The sequence below is a fragment of the Physeter macrocephalus genome, chromosome 4, assembly GCF_002837175.3.
Source record: "Physeter macrocephalus isolate SW-GA chromosome 4, ASM283717v5, whole genome shotgun sequence".
In the NCBI taxonomy this organism is placed as follows: domain Eukaryota; kingdom Metazoa; phylum Chordata; class Mammalia; order Artiodactyla; family Physeteridae; genus Physeter; species Physeter macrocephalus.
In genome coordinates this window covers 47,038,706-47,060,720 of record NC_041217.1, presented here as the reverse complement: position 1 = coordinate 47,060,720, position 22,015 = coordinate 47,038,706, and the positions used below count along the sequence as shown (strand labels likewise).

At 37.2% G+C, this 22,015-nt stretch overlaps 1 protein-coding gene across 1 annotated transcript in view; it reads right to left on the bottom strand.

Moving 5' to 3' along the window:
• PAPPA2 (pappalysin 2) overlaps positions 1-22,015 on the bottom strand; it is a 295,372-nt gene that overhangs the window by 90,488 nt on the left and 182,869 nt on the right. The window contains exons 12-13 of the mRNA XM_024133710.2: positions 1,873-2,008; positions 1,456-1,672 (exon numbers count right to left, since the gene is read on the bottom strand). Of these exons, the coding sequence (XP_023989478.1) occupies positions 1,456-1,672; positions 1,873-2,008 (353 nt within the window). The remainder of the gene's footprint in view (positions 1-1,455; positions 1,673-1,872; positions 2,009-22,015) is intronic.

The following is a 22,015-nucleotide window of genomic DNA, read 5'->3' as shown; positions in this document are numbered from 1 at the left end:
GACATATAGTTAGTCCTTGATTAACATAAACTACTATTACTGCATGTGATAAATGGCATGTAATGACTCGTGCCTTGATGCACATCCCTCCTCTTGAGTATGGGCGGGACTAACTGACTCATTTCTAATGAATAGAATATACCAGAAGTAATGGGTTGTCAATTCCAACATTATGGTACAAAAAGACTGGCTTCCTTTTTGGGCAGACTCTCATGTACTCACCCTTTCTGGTTCTCTTTATTTTTTGGATTATTAGCCGCCATGTCATAAGGACACTCAGGCACCTTATGGAGACGCCCACATGGCAAGGAACTGAGCCATGCCTATGTGAGTGTGCCCACTGCCAGCACCTATGTGAGTGAGTTTGGATGCAGATCTCCCGAGGCTTGCCAACAGCCACATGAGTGAACTTGGAAGTGAATTCTCCAGCTCCACTCGAGCCTTGAGTTTCCTGCACACTTAGCCCACAGCTGATGGCAACCTCATAAGAGACTCTAAGCCAGAGGCACCTAGCTGAGTTGCACCCAGATTCCTCACTGACAGAAACCATGATAAGCCACTAAATTTTGGTATAATTTGCTACACAGCAAAAGATAACTAATATACTATATCAGTACTGTCTACACTTATTCCCTAATCAAGGTTGGGTTTCTGGGATACCTAGGTTGGGCAAGGTGGTATCAGAGTCCCTCCTTGGTGATGGAGTGCTGCCTGCAACTCCAGCTTTTGTGACTAGGATCCCAATTGCCTGACACTTCACTCCTTGAGGGAACAAACCCTTTTACCTACAGTGCCACTCAACTGATTAGACCATTCATAGAATGAGTCCAGCCCAAGTACAGCACAGATTACTGTGTTTGGCTTGCTCCTTGCCCCATCAGGGCCAACCTTGGGCATACCAACGCTATGAAGAACAGTTCCTTACTAGCAGGAGCTGAGAGTCCAGGAAATGTTATCTAGATGACAATTACAGATGTCCACAGAAGGGCACATATAGCTAATGTAGTCCTGATTTCCATATGTAAATCTAATGGATTATATGACATGCCTTAGAAACTAATTGTTAAATTTGCTATATACACTGTCCAGGTGGGAACGAGTGAAAACATATACATCGCTTAGGAAACATTGAGTTTTTGGCAGATAATTTTTGGCAGTTTACATAACAATGTTGATGTGAAGGCAGTGGTTTTATATGTAAAAAAGATTTTAAGACCTTAAAGATGATAAATATTTACAGAAACATTATTCTCAGCTAAGGAAAGAAGAGCAAAATATAAAACGCAAGTGTGCCTTCTATGAATTGTTCTTTGCTTGCTTCTTAAGTCTTTTTAGATGTTCTTAGACCCATTTTTAGTTAGTGAACAAGCACTCACTATACAATAGTATGTATGAAAATGATAGCAACATATCACAACAAAAAGAAAGAAAAAAGGAAGAAAGGGGACTTTGTACCTCTGTCCCTGATGATTTTGCCCCTCGTGCTCTGGGATGCAGTTGTTGGAAGCTGAAGGACTTATGATGGAGGATGTCCTTAGAGCCACTGCTGAGATGCCCACCAGTGGGGATGAGAAATTCAGCAGCACTGAGGTGGTATGGTGGAAGAGGACGTTCGAGTGATGGGTTACATTGATAACCAGTGGGTTATGCTGGCATGACAGTTCATAGCTTCCTGAAGAGAAACAAGAGATTAATAATATTTTAAGTCTTTAATGTAGTACCAAGTTTCCATATCTAGTATTCATTTTAACTTCTCAATAGCTGTATGATGTAAGCAAGGTCTCAAACAATATCAGAGACAGACATCAAGCTGATTCCTGGGTCTACTGGATTGTCCTCTAGTGGTCCTAAAGGGATAACTGTCAGACTCACCAAGAGAGTGGTTGTTTCCACTGATATCGGTCAGGTAAAGGGTCACTGTTGGCCGCTGATGTTCCCCAGGCACCAGGCCATCAGATGTCAAGAAAATGAAAATTGCTGTGGCCACTCCTGGTCTATTGAAACAAACCTAGGCATAAGCACATACATGTACGAGCCATTATTTCCAGTGTGTTATCAAGGCACGTGTCACACTATTTTTATACTTCTCAAATAGCTCACCACTCATAAAGTAAGAGCTCCCTCCTCCTTTACAATGGGAAAAAACATGGAGTAGGCACAGAAAGATAGCCACAGTCACATCAAAAGTCAAAATTAGCTGGAAAGAAGATAACTTTCAGCTACTGAGCTTCCCATCTTTTTATGAGACTTTTTATGTCAACCAATTGCTTGTCACTTGAATCTTTCTTTAAATTTCTCAAAAAGATCACTCAAATAGAACATCACTGGAGACAGTAAACCACAGCATAGGTAGACAATACCTCCCTATCTCCAAAGTGAGAGACGTGGATAAGAGTATCATCTTGCTAACACTTTGTTCTGAACTGGCATAGCTAATTATCCTTCCCTATCTCCTTGTCTCTCCCTTAAAATTTTTATCAGAACCTCTCACTTACCTTTTGAACTATGCCATGGGAGAGAAGCTATTGCAGATTCTGTTGCTTCTGAGATTAGAAGCTGCCAAACTATTTATTCGTATTCTTCTGGTACCTCAAGCACATATACCCTATCCATGGCTGAAGAATAAGCCAACAATGAAAATTCACAGGAAAATTCAGTTACCTATAAGAAATATACCTAGATGGCTAGACTAATTAACAAAGAAACAGTCTTTCACAATAAACTATGGACATTTTGTCCCTGGAAATCCTTTAATATAAAAGAAAACACCTCAGAGATTGGGGAATGACCTGGAGAACTTATTTTCCATATTGAAATTATTTGATGTAGTAATTCTACTTTTATTTCCTATAGCTCAACATTACTCTTAATTTCTATTGAATTAGAATTGAATTATCTCCAGTCTTCCCTGGTTGTTGCATTATTAGAACCTTGTGCTGGACCGTACAACCTTCTGTGTGTATTTCTCTAGCTTTTTATCAGGTTCTGAAGGGGATAAAGCTCCAGAAAAACTGTCCTCAGTGTCAGAGCAGGGTACAACATCTAATGGCAGAGGCCTTTTCTTAAAATGGGGAGCAGGAGAGTAAAACATGTTTTCCATTTTAATAAGAATTCTTCCTTGTCCGCAGACTGATTTTTCCTGAGCCTTGGTGGTGTGTTTATAGAGTGTCCATTTGCACTGCTGGCTCAATTAGGGTGATTTTATGATTTTCAGTGGTCAGTGTAGCACAACTCTCCCTTCTTCCTTTCCTCCTTTGAGGGAAAGACCAGCCACACTCTTTTTGTACAGTGCCTTTTTTCCCCCTTTTCATTTCCCCTCTTTGAAGTAATAAATATTTCTTTATAACTTAAGAAACTTCCAGACCCATAGGTTATGGCTTGTAATACAAGGTCCTTTGTTCCTGGCTGGATGAGGGCTAGACATGAAACACACCATAAGGTAACCAGGAGCCTAATGCAAAGCCCTCAACCCCAGCCCCAAATGACATCAAAGTCCCCTGGGAACTCCCACAACCTCTTCCTTTTCATACACCACAAAAGAGACCTGAGTACTGGAAGAAAGCTCTGGGTTGTTTCCTGAGCCAGGAACAAACAGAGTCCAAACAAGTACCTGGTGGCTTTACCTCAGTAGGCCTCAGACTCGAAGAATGGGATGGCTTCAAAGAGCAATAGGAGAGCTCAGTTTTCCCACTGTCTGTTGGGTCCCAAAATAGTCACCACCCACCTGAAACTAATTTGTAGGCCTTATGGTGTGGATTTCTCCATCTTGAGGGCCCATGCCCAAAACCTCCATCTCCTTTTGCATCTCCTTGCTCTAAGGGTCTTTGAATCCCAAATCACTTTGAACCTCAAAGCCTGCTCTTGGTGGCAGTGTCTCTGTGACTTGATTTGTGGGAAGCGGCTATGCCAGGATTTCCAGTCCGTGGCTTAAGTAGGAAAACCACAGGTGAGACATCGGCAGAGAAATGTTGGGATACACAAAGCAACGAGAGACAAGGGTTTGATCATGGTACTGGATGCCAAGTCTTGGGCATTTCCTCTCACAGTGACACAGAGAGGTAGCCAAACTTCATTCTCATCTGAATACCTGATATGATTCACAGTAGCAACTAGACACAAAGAAGTATAACTCTCTCATACAATTATTGGAACCTCAAAAGAAGAGACAAGTTTGAGCCTGCACATATGTTCATAATGAATCTGAGCCACGGTAAAAGGAATCAAGTGAGTTCACCATTCTGGAGGGAGTGTTGGCCAGGCAGAACCCTGGGTTTAATCCACCTTTACTAGCTGGGTAGATCTGAACTATCCATCTCTCCTCTCTGAGCATAGGGTGCCTCTTCCACATCTGAGAAATGATATACTATCTATCTCAGGCGGCTACTATGAGGATGAAATGAAATCACGTAAAAGCACATAGGAGAGTGCCTACCATCTAGTAAGGACTCAATAATTCCTATTTCCAAAAAGAAATTATTTTTTAACCTGTTTATACTTCAGGAAGACAACGATAAAGAAGAAAGTTTTAAAATTAAACATACAACCATATGTTTTGGTATATAGAGAATTATGCTTTTCTGAAATTTATGGGCTACAGAATTTCATATATGCTTTTTTAAAATGGCACTTGTACATGTGAATTGATACTCCATGTTCTGCTTCCATAGAAATTGGTAATACTTGAAGCTCTTGGTATAGATTGTATCTCTACTTTATAAATGGGATACATGAAAAATATATTTTGTATATATAACTATTTTAATAGAGTTTTAAAAATTCAGTTCAATAAGCATTTATTAAAAACCTATTTTTATGTACATATAGACAAAGAAATTTCTAGAATTGGCTGTATAATTAGAATACTAAAAGTGTATATTTTATGTGAACAAAGAAGATATTTTTAAAAGCTGCTCTTGGACTTCCCAGGTGGCTCAGTGGTTAAGAATCCGCATGCCACGCCCTGCCTCCAGGAAGACAAAATCCAGCCTCATCCACTGGAACACAGGCACCAGTCCCCTCCACCAGGAAGCCTACATAACCCAGTGAACCAACCTTACCCACTGGGGGCAAACACAAAAAACAATGGGAAATATGAACCTGCAGCCTGTGAAAAGGAGAACCCAAATGCAGTAAGTTAACCAAAATGAGAAGACAGAGAAATACACAGCAAATTAAGGAGCAAGGTAAAAACTCACCAGACCAAACAAATGAAGAGAAAATAGGCTGTCTACCTGAAAAAGAATTCAGAGTAATGATAGTAAAGTTGATCCAAAATCTTGGAAATAGAATGGAGAAAATATAAGAAATGCTTAACAAGGACCTAGAAGAACTAAAGAGCAAACAAACAATGAGAAACAACACAATAAATGAAATTAAAAATTCTCTGGAAGGAATCAATAGCAGAAAAACTGACGCAGAAGAACGGACACGTGACCTGGAAGATAAAATAGTGGAAATAACTACTGCAGAGCAAATAAAGAAAAAAAAATGAAAAGGATTAAGGACAGTCTCAGAGACCTCTGGGACAACATTAAACACACCAACATTCAAATTATAGGGATCCCAGAAAAAGAAGAGAAAAAGAAAGGGACTGACAAAATATTTTAAGATATTATAGCTGAAAACCTTCCTAATATGGGAACGGAAATAGGCAAACAAGAACAGGAAGCACAGAGAGTCCCAAAGAGGATAAATCCAAGGAGAAACATGCCAAGACACGTATTAATCAAATGATCAAAAAATAAATACAAAGGAAAAATAATAAAAGCATCAAGAGAAAAGCAACAAATAGAATACAAGGGAATTCCCTTAAGGTTAACAGATGATTTCTCAGCAGAAAATCTGCAAGCCAGAAGGGAATGGCAGGACATATTTGAAGTGGTGAAAGGGAAAAACCTACAACCAAGATGACTCTACCCAGCAAGGATCTCATTCAGATTCGAAGGAAAAATAAAAAACCTTACAGACAAGCAAAGGCTAAGAGAACTCAGCACTACCAAACCAGCTTTACAACAAATACTAAAGGACCTTCTCTAGGCAGGAGACACAAGACAAGGAAAAGACCTACAATAACAAACCCAAAACAATTAGAAAGTGGTAATAGGAAGATATATATCAATAATTACCTTAAATGTAAATGGATTAAATGCTACAACCAAAAGAAAAAGACTGGCTGAATGGATACAAAAAAAGACCTGTATAAATGCTGTCTACAAGAGACCCTAGAGAAACATACAGACTGAAAGTGAGGTCATGGAAAAAGATATTCCATGCAAATGGAAATCAAGTGAAAGCAGGAGTAGCAATTCTCATATCAGACAAAATAGACTTTAAAATAAAAACTATTACAAGAGACAAAGAAGGACACTACATAATGATCAAGGAATCAATCCAAGAATAAGATATAACAATTGTAACTATTTATGTACCCAACATAGGAGCACCTCAATACATAAGGCAAATGCTAACAGCCAGAAAAGGGGAAATAGACAGTAACACAATAATAGTGGGGGACTTTAACAACCCACTTTCACCAATGGACAGATCATCCAAAATGAAAATAAATAAGGAAACACAGCTTTAAAGGATACATTAAACAAGACGGACTTAATTGATATTTATAGGACATTCCATCCAAAAACAATAGAATACACGTTTTTTAAAGTTCTCATGGAAACATTCTCTAGGATAGATCATATCTTGGGTCACAAATCAAGCCTTGGCAAATTTAAGAAAATTGAAATCACATCAAGTGTCTTTTCCGACCACAATGCTATGAGACTAGATATCAATTACAGGAAAAAAATCTGAAAAAAATACAAACACATGGAGGCTAAGCAATACAGTACTAAATAAGAAAGAAATCACTGAAGAAATCAAACAGGAAATCAAAAAATACCTAGAAACAAATGACAATGAAAACATGATCATCCAAAACCTATGGGATGAAGCAAAAGCAGTTCTAAGAGGGAAGTTTATAGCAATACAATCCTACCTCAAGAAACAAGAAACATCACAAATAAACAACCTAACCTTACACCTAAAGCAATTAGAGAAAGAAAAACAAACCCCAAAGTTAGCAGAAGGAAAGCAATAAAGATCAGATCAGAAATAAATGAAAAAGAAATGAAAGAAACGATAGAAAAGACCAATAAAACTAAAAGCTGCTTCTTTGAAAAGATAAACAAAATTGATAAGCCATTAGCCAGACTAATCAAGAAAAAAAGAGAGAAGACTCAAATCAATAGAATTAGAAATGAAAAAGGAGAAGTTACAACTGACACTGCAGAAATACAAAGGATCATGAGAGATTATTACAGGCAACTATATGCCAATAAAATGGACAACGTGGAAGAAATGGGCAAATTCTTAGAAAAGCACAACCTTCCAAGACTAAACCAGGAAGAAAAAGAAAATATAAACAGATCAATCACAACCACTGAAACTGAAACTGTGATTAAAAATCTTCCAACAAACAAAAGCCTAGGACCAGATGGATTCACAGACGAATTCTATCAAACATTTAGAGAAGAGATAACTCCTATCCTTCTCAAACTCCTTCAAAATACAGAAGAGGAAGGAACACTCCCAAACTCATTCTATGAGGCCACCAGCACACTGATACCAAAACCAAAGATGTCACAAAAAATAAAACTACAGGCCAATATTACTGATGAACATAGATGCAAAAATCCTCAACAAAATACTAGCAAACAGAATCCAACACCACATTAAAAGGATCATACACCGTGATCAAGTGGGCCTTATCCCAGGAATGCAAGGATTCTTCAATATATGCAAATAAATCAATGTGACAAACCATATTAACAAACAGAAGGAGAAAAACTATATGATCATCTCAATAGATGCAGAAGAAGCCTTTGACAAAATTCAACACCCATTTATGATAAAAAGCCTCCAGAAAGTAGGCATAGAGGGAACTTACCTCAACATAATAAAGGTCATATATGACAAACCCACAGCCAACATCGTTCTCAATGGTGAAAAACTGAAACCATTTCCACTAAGATCAGGAACAAGGCAAGGTTGCCCCGTCTCACCGCTATTATTCAACATAGTTTTGGAAGTTTTACCAACAGCAATCACTGAAGAAAAACAAATAAAATGAATCCAAATTGGAAAAGAAGAAGTAAAACTGTCACTGTTTGCAGATGACATGATACTCTACATAGAGAATCCTAAAGACACTACCAGAAAACTACTAGAGCTAATCAATGACTCTGCTAAAGTAGCAGGATACAAAATTAATGTACAGAAATCTCTTGCATTCCTATACACTAATGATGAAAAATCTGCAAGAGAAATTAAGGAAACACTCCCATTTACCATTGCAACAAAAAGAATAAAATACCTAGGAATAAACCTACCTAAGGAGACAAAAGACCCATATGCAGAAAACTATAAGACACTGATGAAAGAAATTAAAGATGATACATACAGACAGAGAGATATACCATGTTCTTGTATTGGAAGAATCCATACTGTGAAAATGACTATACTACCCAAAGCAATCTACATATTCAATGCAATTCCTATCGAACTACCACTGGCATTTTTCACAGAACTAGAACAAAAATTTCACAATCTGTATGGAAACACAAAAGACCCTGAATAGACAAAGCAATCTTAAGAAAGAAAAACAGAGCTGGAGGAATTAGGCACTCTGACTTCAGACTATACTACAAAGCTACAGTAATCAAGACAGTATGGTACTGGCACAAAACCAGAAATTTAGATCAATGGAACAGAATAGAAAGTCCAGAGAAACCCAAAAACATATGGTCACCTTATCTTGATAAAGGAGGCAAGAAAATACAATGGAGAAAAGACAGCTGCTTCAATAAATGGTGCTGGGAAAACTGGACACGTAGATGTAAAAGAAGGAAATTAGAACACTCCCTAAAACCATACACAAAAATAAACTCAAAATGGATTAAAGACCTAAATGTAAGGCCAGACACTATAAAACTCTTAGAGGAATACATAGGCAGAACACACTATGACATAAATCACAGCAAGATCCTTTTAGGCACACCTCTTAGAGAAATGGAAATAAAACCAAAAATAAACAAATGGGACCTAATGAAACTTAAAAGCTTTTGCACAGCAAAGGAAACCATAAACAAGACGAAAAGACAACCTCAGAATGGGAGAAAATATTTGCAAATGAAGCCACTGACAAAGGATTAATCTCCAAAATATACAAGCAGCTCATGTAGCTCAGTATTAGAAAAACAAACAACCCAATCCAGAAATGGGCAGAAGACCTAAATAGACATCTGTCCACAGAAGATATACAGATTGCCAACAAACACATGAAAAGATGTTCAATGTTACTAATCATTAGAGAAATGCAAATCAAAACTACAATGAGGTATCACCTCACACTGGTCAGAATGGCCATCATGAAAAAATCTACAAACAATAAATGCTGGAGAGGGTGTGGAGAAAAGGGAACACTCTTGCACTATTGGTGGGAATGTAAATTAATACAGCCACTATGCAGAACAGTATGGAGGTTCCTTATAAAACTAAAAATAGAACTACCATCTGACCCAGCAATCCTACTACTGGGCATATACCCTGTGAAAACCATAATTCAAAAGGAGTCATGTACCACAATGTTCATTGCAGCTCTATTTACAACAGCCTGGACATGGAAGCAACCTAAGTGTCCATAGACAAATGAATGGATAAAGAAGGTGTGGCACATATATACAATGGAATATTAGTCAGCCATAAAAGGAAGCGAAATTGAGTTATTTGTTGTGAGGCAGATTGACCTAGAGACTGTCATACGAGTGAAGTAAGTCAGAAATAAAAAACCAAATACTGTATTCTAACACATATATATGGAATCTAAAAAAAAAAAAAAAGGTTCTGAAGAACCTAGGGGCAGGACAGGAATAAAGACGCAGATGTAGAAAATGGATTTGAGGACATGGGGAGGGGGAAGGGTATGCTGGGACGAAGTGAGTGAGTGGCACGGACTTATATATACACTACCAAATGTAAAATAGATAGCTAGTGGGAAGCAGCTACATAGCACAGGGAGATCAGCTAGGTGCTTTGTGTCCACCTAGAGGGGTGGGATAGGGAGAATGGGAGGGAGATGCAAGGAGGAGGAGATATGGGCATATATGTATACCTTTAGCTGATTCACTTTGTTATACAGCAGAAACTAACACACCATTGCAAAGCAATTATACTCCAATAAAGATGTTAAAAAAAAAAAAATAAGAATCCGCCTGCCAATGCAGGGGACATGGGTTCAGTGCCTGGTCCGGGAAGATCCAACATTCTGCGGAGCAACTAAGCCCATGCGCCACAACTAGTTTGCTTGTGCTCTAGAGCCCATGAGCCACAACTACTGAAGCCTGCATGCCTAGAGCCTGTGCTCTGGAACAAGAGACTCCACCACCACAATGAGAAGCCTGCACACTGCAACAAAGAGAAGCCCCTGCTCGCCACAATTAGAGAAAGCCCATGTGCAGCAACAAAGACCCAATGCAGCCAAAAAAATTTTATTATAAAGAAAATAATAAGCTGGTCTTTCCACAGCCAAGCAGAGCTATTTTAATATATATAATGGTCTAGGCTATTTTTATTTTTTATGAAATAAATAATGGATTTTATGTTCCTAAATGTGAAAATAGGTATTGGCCGGAGCAGAAAATTTGTCAACACAAATCTCCGCTTATTCTACCCCATGTCACCTTTGCCACTACAAGTATGACACTCCTCTAATCACCACATCAAATGTACAATATGAAGAGCAGCCCCTTTCAGGACAAAGCACACCAGATGCACCTCCTCGGGGACTACTCAGATCTGAAATGAGGACCAGGCATGGCCCAAGAGAAAAGTCCAAGATGCTAAGAGGTCAAGGGACTTGTAAGCTTTATTTGTAAAGTTTTATTATTTGTTTAACAAGGAGATTGCATTTATGTATTACAGGGCAATATAAAATTAATTTGAATGTGGTTTTTATGAAGAAGACAAAGTATAGTTAGATATCAGAAAGGACGCAAGATCTTTTAGGAAAGCAATTGATTCTCAGGACTGAGGAACAGTCTAAAAATAAAATGTTTGCCAGTGAAATTAGCTCAGTGAATCTCCAGCAAAATAATTTGAAACGGAGAAAATATGGATTAGATAGATAGATAGATAATAGGTAGGTAGGTAGGTAGATAGATAGGTAGATAGATAGATAGATAGATAGATAGATGTTAGGCAGATAGGTCGAGACTTACAGATAGAGTGGAAAACCAGTCCTGCACACTCAATTGCTTTCCATCCAAAGCCTTCACATTAACTGCTGGATCTAACTTCTGGCCACTTGTGAGGGGTAAGACTGAAAGAATGTTTTCCTGGTGCAGAACTGTTTGGGAATAAGAAATCCCTCTTCAATCTGCCTGCTGGGTACAAACACACTTAATAGACTCCCAGACCAAACATCTCGACGTCCAGGTCATCCTTTGCGGAGGTCCCTGGACAGCAGAACATAAAAACTATACCACAAACTTGAAAAGAATCTTCTCTGAGGTTTTAAAATGCTTTTGGTTATTACTGAGATGTTATTTTTTGTGTGTGCTTTTCCATTTTCATTCATCTATGGCACTTCCTGATTCCAGAGAGAAAGGGAAGGCCCTTGAACAGGAGAAAGTGAGCACATATTATTTTCATTTTGCATAGCACTTTACAGTTTGACAAACATGATCACATGCCTTGCTGGAGCCTCCAATAAGCTCACTGGGTTTTTGTTCCTATTTGAGACCTTTTTATTATAATATCCCCAGGATACAAAGGTTATATTATAAAAGTGAAACGAAGGATTCTGAGAGCTTAAGTGACTTCCTCTAGCTGAATGCTAGACAGTTAGGAATTGGGGTTTTCTGTATTCTTCTGACTGCCCAGGGATTCCTAAGTTGGGTTAGCAGAAAATCACAAATTTGTTAGAAAATTTGTGGACATGTGTGCCCTCTCTCCCCACAAAAAAATGAAGTCACATAAATACTTAGGTATAAAAAAGTTATACTATTTCAGGGAGCTAAGAGAACCCTTTGAAAGCCATTCATAGTTCAGTTAGGGTCAACAGAAATTAGATTAAGAATGCTTACACAATTGGTTGACCCACATGCTTTTTTTGTAGGTGAAAAACTATCAAATATTGGCAATTTTATATGGTTCACCCTAATAATATTGCTGTCTATGTAGACTTAAGAAATTTGACAAGGGAGAGGTTAACTCTCAAAGTTTCAAGGTATGTTACCTGAAGTCCAAATCTAACAGATGAAGGGAAGGTGTGAGGCAACTAGCCTCTTGTCTCTGAGCTTGAGGCCTCTTGGTGGTCTCTGAGCTTGAGGCCTCTTGGTGGCCTCTGTACTTGAGGATGTGAGTCAAAATGTGGAGGGGGTTTCGAACATGGTTTGACTTCCTTCCCATGTCCAAGCTCCTGTCTCTCTTGATATTGGTCAAAACCCAGTTGATTTCTAGTGTTATTCCTTCATAGTACAAGTAAGGTTATAAACACCATGAGCTTATGTAGTTCTTTTTTCAGAAGAGTGAAGTCAACTTGTCATTTTATGAAATGAAGAAGAAACCTCCCTTATGACCCCCACCATCCAGGAGGAGGCATTTGACAATGTATGATTTGGCAAGTCAGTGAAAGGGCTCAGATCAAAATCAGCTAATTGGCTCAATTCAATTCTAAGAGCATCTCCTCAGTTGTGATTTCAGACACCAGGGCTAAGTCTGCAGAGACTTTGTGTTAGAAGAATTTGAGAGACTCCGAGGGGGAACAGAAAGGCAAAACCAAATCTGTAGTGAATACTGTGGTGTACCACTGAAATCCCCTTCTTCATGACTGAGTACTCAGCTCACATCAAGTCTCTTTACAGAAACTGCCTCAGAGAAAGAAAGCCTCCACAAGGTTATGCCACTCCCTTGGAGTAGGGGGAGAGAAGAAACCCATGTCCAATGGCCTTTTGATAGGATTGAGTGGTATACAAGGTGGGACAACTCTGAAGCGCCATCCTAGCTCCCTGTAGGATGCTGACACTTTTGTGTGGCTGTTTCATAGTTCTACTCCCCTCTCTGTCAACTCCTAGTTCTTTCATTCCCCCATAAGTGTTGATTCCAAGGAAAGTTCTTGATAATCTTTTCTGCAAATCTTTATCTCAGAGTCTGAATCCTGGGGAAACTTCACTTAAGACAAAGTCTGAGAATGAGAAAAGGTATTATGAAATACAGATAATGAAGGTTCTCTTGGGAACAAGAATGCATAAGGGAGGGATTCAATGGAGAGCCAAGAAATCTTCCCTTCTGGTTAAAAAAAAATTGCTATTCCAATTATTTATGAAACTTAGAGTCTGCTAAGTTGTCATATCTAGGGCCTGCAAAAGCTTTCATGTAAAATCAAAGTTAGATTAGTAGCAATCAGATAGGAAAATGGAAAATGAGTCTTTTACCTCTGGGGATAAACTGTTTAGCCACAGAGAGATGCAGTTCCTCTTTCAGTGCACTAGGCTAGTTTTTGATGGAAATGAAAATCATATATGCATAGTCATCTTTGCTTTTTTAGGATTCCCAGAGACTGCAGGAATCCATGTAGGTTAATTTTCCAAAGAGAACATTTTATTTTGGAAAGCAAGAACTTTTCAGAAATTTAAATCATGTGTATAGAAATAATCACAATATATATTAGAAATTTTTCTTCCCTCTTAAAAAGAGGATTCTGTACTTCAGTGAATTTTCACTTGATAATTGGAGGCATCATTTTGAACATCAGTTATTTTACTGAATGATGAGATAACAATCCTCTAAAGTAGTGCTTCTCAAACTTTAATGTGCACACAAATCACCTGAGAATTATGTTTAAATGCAGATTCTGATTTAGTAGATCTGAGATTCTGTATTTCTACCTAGATCTCATGTGACACTGATGTTTTTGGAAGCCAACCATATTTTGAGTAGGAGAGCTCTAAAAATATCAATAGATATAATTAACTTTGTCCTTAGCATTTGATAGCCTAAGACTACAATTATTATATTAATCATATTTGTTTATTATATCATTCTTTTTAAAATTCACCATCAAACTTGAAATAAAATGCAGAGCTGGAAGGAATCATCTGGTCCAAGAACCTCATTTTAACTCTAAGAAAAATGGTGCCCAAGAAGGATGTATGATTTATATAAGGTCATAACTGATAAATGGTAAAAACAGAGCTTACAGTGTTCCTCTGAGCATATATTTTTAGTCAGTTTCTAACTCCCTGACTAAATTGTTAGCACCTTTCCTGAAAAAGATTGAAATTCAGATAACTAATATTTTTAGAAATCTGTATAAAGTGAATAGACTCTGACAAAGGGCCTTGTCAACTTTTCTATGAATAAACTCAAAGAATCCAAAGTTGTGACTGGACTAGGTGTCTTCTACACATGAGCTTTTTCTTTTTTGCTAAATTATGAAATCTGGACAGTTTTCTGTATGGTTGTGGTGTTCTGGATGGATCTCTGAATAGAGGATTACCTTCTAATTTATTAAATTAAAAAAAAGAAGAGTTGCTAGATTTAGCAAAAACAAACAGCACACCACATAAATTTAAATGTCAAAGAAAAAAATTTTTTTAGTATAAGTATGCCTTGAATATAGCATAGGACTATAATAGATACACAAACCTGTAATAGATAATGAAAAAGGAGACTAAGCATATCACTAAAAAAAGTCATCAAACCACAAAGGAAGAGATCAAGAGAAAGACTAGTAAAAAGAGAAACTACAAAACAGCCAGAAAACAATTAACAAAATGTCAGTAAGTGCATACTTATCAATAATTACTTTAAATGTAAATAGGATCAATTCTCCAATCAAGACATAAAGTTGCTGACTGAACAAAAAATATACAAAACCCATCTAATAACACTTACAGAATCTCATTTCAGACATAAAGATATACACAGACTGAAAGTGAAAGATAGAAAAAGATGTTCCATGCAACTGGAAACCAAAAGAAAGTTGAGGTAGCTATTCTTATATCAGACAAAATAGACTTTAAAACAAAGACTGTAATAAAGACAAGGAGGACATTATATATTGATAAATGCATCAATCCAACAAAGGGATAAAACTACTGTAAATATTTATAAACTCAACATAGGAGCACCGAAATATATAAAGCAAATATTAACAGACATAAGGGGAGACATTGGCAACAATCGATAATAGTAGGGGACGTTAATACTCCACTTACATCAATGGATAGATTATTGAGACAGAAAGTCAATACAGAAACATAGGCTTTAAACAACAAAATAGACCAGATGAACTTAGATATATATGGAACATTCAATCCAAAAACAACAGAATACACATTCTTCAAAGTGCACATGAAATGTTCTCAAGATAGATCATATGTTAGGCCACAAAACAAGTCTTAACAAATTTAAGAAGATTGAAATCATATTAAGCATCTTTTCTGACCACAATTGTATGAACTAGAAATCAGTTACAAGAAGAAAACTGGAAAATCCACAAACATGTGAAGACTAAACAACATGCTACTGAACACCAATGTGTCAATGAAGAAATCAAGAGAAACCATAAAATACCTTGAGACAAATGAAAATGGAAATACAATATACCAATACTAATAGGATTCAGCCAAAGCAGTTTTAATAGGGAAGTTCATAGAAATAAATGGCTACCTCAAGAAACAAGAAAAATCTCAAATAAACAATCTAACTTTACAACTAAAGGAACTAGAAAAAGAAGAACACACAAAGCCCAAAGAAGGAAGGAAATAACAAAGAATAGAGCAAAAAATAAATAATATAGAGAATAGAAAGACAATAGAAAATATCAATGAAACTAAGCCCTGATTCTTTGAAAAGATCAACAAAATTGAAACACCTTTAGCCAGATTCACCAAGAAAAAAAAAGGAAAGAGAGCGTTCAAATAAATAAAATCAGAAATGAAAGGGGAGATGTTACAACAGGCACCACAGAAATACAAAGAATCATAAGATACTACTACATAAAATTATACACCAACAAATTGAACAACCTAAAAGAAATGGATGAATTACTAGAAACATACAACCTTCCAAGAGCAAATAATGAAGAAATAGAAAATCTGGACAGACCATTTACTAGTAAGGAGACTGAATCATTAATTTAAAAACTCTGTACAGACAAGTCCAGGATGAGACATATATACTGGTGAATTCTACCAAACATTCAAAGAATTGAAGGCAATTCTTGAACTCTTCAAAACATAGCAGAGGAGGGAACATTTCCAAACTCATTTTATGAGGCCAGCATTAGCCTGGTACCAAAACCAGACAAGGATACCACAATAAAAGAAAATTACAGGTTAATATTCCTGATGAACATAGATGAAAAAAATCCTTATCAAAATACTAGCAAACCAAATTCGACATTACGTGAAAAAGATCATATACCATGATCAAGTGGAATTTATTCCAGAGATGAAAGGATGGTTCAACATTTGCAAATCAATCAACATGATACACCACATTAAGAAAATGAAGGATAAAAATCATATGATCATCTTAATAGATGCAAAAAAAAGCATGTGACAAAACTCAACATCCATTTATGATAAAAAATCTCAACAAAGTGGGTATACAGGAAACACACCTCAACATAATAAAGGCCATATATGACAAGTCCACAGCTAACATCATATCAGTGGTGAAAAGCTGAAAACGTTTCCTCCAAGATCAGGAACAAGACAAGGATGCCCACTTCTGCCACTTTTATTCAACATAGTATTGGATGTTCTAGCCAGAGGATTAGGCAAGAAAAAGAAATAATGGGCATTCTACTCAGAAAGGGAGAAGAAAAACTGTCACTATTTGCAAACGACATGATTTTATATATAGAAAACCCTAAAGAGTCCACCAAAAACTATTAGAACTAATAAGTGAATTCAGTGAAGTTGCAGGATACAAAATCAATATATAGAATTGGTTGCATTTCTAAATGCTAATAACAAAAGAAAGAAGAATTAAGAAAACAGTCCCATTTACAATTGCATAAAAAGAATAAAATACCTAGAAATAAATTTAATCAAGGTGGTGAAAGACCTGTACTCTGAAAACTGTTAGAATGACTACTTTCAAAAAGATAAGAAATAACAAGTATTGGGAAAGATGTGGAGAAAGGGCAATGCTGTGCACAGTTGGTGGGAATGTATCTTGGTGCAGTAACTAAGGAAAATAGTATGGAGGTTCCTCAAAATTTTTTAAAAAATAGAACCACCATATGATCCAGCAATTCCACTTCTGGGTATTTAGCCAAAGAAAATGAAAAGACTAACTCAAAAAGATAAATGCACCCATATGTTCATTGCAGCATAATTTACAATAGCCTACATATGGAAACAACCTAAGTGTCCATCACTGGATGAATATATAAAGAAAATGTGGCACATGTATATACAATGGAATATTATTCAGCCATAAAAAATGAGATCTTGCCATTTCTGACAACATGGATGGATTATGCTAAGTGAAATAAGTCAGATAGAAAAAGACAAATACCACATGATCTCACTTATATATGAATTTTTTTAAAAAACAGAAAAAGCAAGCTCATAGATACAGAGAACAGATTAGTGTTTACCAGAGGTGGGAGGTAGGGAGTAGGCAAAACAGGTGAAGAGAGTCAAAAGGTACAAACTTTCAGTTATAAAGTCAAGGGCATGTACTGTACAGCATGGAGACTATAGTTAATACTGTATTGCATATTTGAAAGTTGCTAAAAAGAGTCGATCTTAAAAGCTCTCATCACAAGAAAAAAAATTTGTAACTAAGTATGGTGATGGATGTTAACTAGACTCACTGTGGTGATCATTTCCCAATATATACAAATATTGAATCATTATGTTTTACACCTAAAACTCAAATAATATTATATGTCAATTATAGCTCAATAAAATAAATAAGTAAATAATTTTCAAATAAAGAACAAAAGAAAGAAGAGCAAAGAACACAAATTTTTAAAATAAAAGAAATGAAGAAAGGATTTTGTAGATATCTGTGTATATAAACAAAAATAGAAAGAGAAAAATGGTAAGAGTAGAGACACTTTTTGACCAGTTAATGGAAAATACACATTTCTAGTACACACTGGTCCCTAATTTCTGAATGAATAAAGGATTACTATTTAAGTGCTTCCTAGGGCCAAGCGGAGGAGGAAAAAAAATCTAATACTGACATAATTAGCACAATAAAAAAGTTGTTATGCTCTGAAAAATCAGTGCTAGAAACAAACAAAATGTTATTAAAATTACATTATTTTAAAAAGAAATTATGAGTTATTACAAAATTCGTAGGGCTGATTGACAATAAAAGGACTATATATCAACATCTGTGGACTACATTAAAAGTAACACCTAGAGGGAAAATTTATGGAACAGTGAAAACAAATTATCCAAGTGTCCAACACAAGAAGCTAAAAAATAACATCACTGTAAATCCAGAGAAAAAGGAAGGGAAGAAATAATAAAGAAAAGAATAGAAATCAGTGAATTTGAGAATAGAAACTAGAATAAAAACAGAAATGAACAAAACTAAAATTTGTTCTTTGAAGAAGTCCTAGGCATGAGTAATTAAGAAAAAAAGAGAAAAAGAAGTTTCAGGGGCTTCCCTGGTGGCATAGTGGTTGAGAGTCCGCCTGCCGACACAGGGGACAGGGGTTCATGCCCTGGTCTGGGAAGATCCCACATGCCACGGAGCGGCTGGGCCCGTGAGCCATGGCCGCTGAGCCTGCGCATCCGGAGCCTGTGCTCCGCAACGGGAGAGGCCACAACAGTGAGAGGCCTGTGTACCACAAAAAAAAAAAAAAAAAAAAAAAAAAAAAAAAAAATAGAGATGAGTCATAATAAAAACACATTATGAAAAACTATCAGTACTAAATTTGAATATGTAGAAGAAGTTAATAAATTTCTAGAAATATCTAGTAGCTCAAAATTAGAAAAGAGGAATTGGATATATTAATAAAAATCAAATAAATTTAAATAACAATCATAAATATTTCCTTGTAAAAGCCCCAGGCCCAATTGGTTTTACAAGTGGGTTCTGAAATATTTTGAAGGAACAGATAATCCTTATTTTATACAAGTGGTTTCAAAAAATAAAAAAGAAGGAAAACTGCTCAAATAATTTTATGAGACTTATATAATCTAAATATTCAAAAAAGAAATATATAAACTAATTTCACATATAAATACAAAAGCAAAAATCCAAGATTAAAAATTAACTAATAAAATTCAACACTATACTTAATATATAATATATAATAAAAAAAGTAGGTTCACTCTACAAAGGCAAACATGATTTGATAGTTACAAAAAAAAAAAATCAGGTCAAGATGGTTGAGTAGGAGGACATGGAGTTTGTGTCTCCTCACAACTAGGGCACCTAACAGGCACTGGCAGGGGACCTTGGACACCTAACGGGATGGGAGGAAGCCCTGTGTGACTGGGTAGGACATGGGAGGGAAGGAGGGGGGAAGGAAAAGTGGAGGCGGGATGACACTGGTGTTCCTGAGGGGCAGCTGGGGGAGGGGAGATGTTCCCACGATAGTAGGGGCCCACTCATTGCAAGGGAATCAGCAGTGATGGGGAGAGACCTTTGGGGGATCAGGGGATTGGAGGGGAATGCGGCCAGCATCACCACTGCCTGCTTGGTCCCCAATGAGCCTGCTGGGGTCTGAGGCCTGAACCTTCACCCTCCAGGGCCCCCTTCAGCCACATGGGTCCTGGGGGCATGGGAGGGAGGAAGGGAGGGGGGAGGAAAAGTAGAGACGGGATGGAACCGGCAATCCTGAGGGGCGGCTGGAGGAAAGGAGGGGTTTCCATGCTTGGAGGGGCCCACCCAGAGTGAGGGGATCAGTGGGGAAGGGGAGAGAACTTCAGAGATCAGGACATTGGAGGGGAATGTGGTCAGCATCTCCCCAACCTCCTCAAGCCCCAGAATGACTTTTGGGGTCCTGGGCCTGAACCTCTGCCCTCCAGGCCCCCTCTGGTCGTGCGGGTACTGAACCAAAGCCCTGTTCCCCATCCCCACCCCACCCCCTCACTGCCCAAGCCTTTTCTGGCCTTTTTGTGTGTGTGTTTGGTTCTGTTTGCTTTGTTGTTGTTGTTTCAATATTATTTTTATTTTTCTAAAGTATTTTTTATTTTTCTAATTTTATTTTATTTTTTATTCTTTGTTATTGTTCTGTTCCTTTATATTGTTGCCTTTTTTTTTACCCAAACCTTGCAACTTGTGGGGTCTTGGTTCCCAGGTCAGGGGTTGGGCCTGAGCTCCTGTGGTGGGAGCACCGAGTCAAAACTGCTGGACTAACAGAGAAACTCAGACCCCAGGGAATATTAATCAGTGTGAGCTCCCCCAGAGGTCCTCATTTTGGCACCAAGCTGGCTCCGCCTAACTGCCTGCAAACTCCTGTGCTGGATAGCTCAGGTCAAACAACCAGCAAGAAAGGAACACAGTCCCACCCATCAAAAAAAATGAGATGAAAAAAAAATGTTACAGATGAAGGAGCAAGGTGAAAAGCTACAAGATCAAATAAGTGAAGAGGAAATAGGCAACATACCTAAAAAAGAATTCAGCGTAATGTTAGTAAAGGTGATCCAGAATATCGGAAATAGAATGGAGGCACGGATCGTGAAAATACAAGAAATATTGAACAAGGACCTAGAAGAGCTAAAGAACAAACAGTGATGAACAACACAGTAACTGAAATGAAAAATACACTCGAAGGAATCAACAGCACAATAACTGAAGCAAAAGAACAAATAACTGAGCTGGAAGAGAGAATGGTGTAAATAACTGCTGAGGAACAGAATAAAGAAAAAAGAATGAAAAGAAATTAGGACAGTCTCAGAGACCTCTGGGACAACATTAAACACACTAACATTCAATTTATAGAGGTCCCAGTAGACGAGAAAGAGAAAGGGTCTGAGAAAATATTTGAAGAGATTATAGACAAAAACTTCCCTAACATGGGAAAGGAAATAGTCAATCAAGTCCAGGAAGTGCAGACAGTCTTATATAGAATAAACCCAAGGGGAAACAGGATGAGACACATATTAATCAAACTATCAAAAATTAAATACAAAGAAAAAATATTAAAAGCAGCAAGTGAAAAGCAACAAATAACATAAAAGGGAATCTCCATAAGGTTATCAGCTGATTTTTCAGCAGAAACTCTGCAGACCAGAAGGGAGAGGCAGAATATATTTAAAGTGATGAAAGGGAAAAAATTACAACCAAGATTACTCTACTCAGCAAGGATCTCATTCAGATTCGACAGAGAAATCGAAAGCTTTACAAACAAGCAAAAGCTAAGAGAATTAAGCACCACCAAACCAGCTCTACAACAAGCTAAAGGAACATACTTCTCTAGATGGGAAACACATGAGAAGAAAAAGACCCACAAAAATAAACACAAACAACTAAGAAAATGGGAATAGGAAAGTACATATCGATAATAACTGCAAATGTAAATGGATTAAATGCTCCAACCAAAAGATACAGACTGGCTGAATGGATACAAAAACAAGTCCCATATATATGCTGTCTATAAGAGATCCACTTCAGACCTAGGGACACATATGGACTGAAAGTGAGGGGATGAAAAAAGATACTCCATGCAAATGGAAATCAAAAGAAAGCTGGAGTAGCAATACTCGTATCAGATAAAATAGACTTTAAAATAAAGGCTATTACAAGAGACAAGGAAGGTCACTATATAATGATCAAAGTCACAATCCAAGAAGAAGACATAACAATTATAAATATTTACACATCTGACACAGGAGCACCTCAATAGATAAGGCAAATGCTAACAGCCATAAAAGGGGAAATAGACAGTAACACAATAATAGTGGGGAAATTTAACACCCCACTTACACCAATGGACAGATTATCCAGACAGAAAATAAATAAGGAAACACAAGCT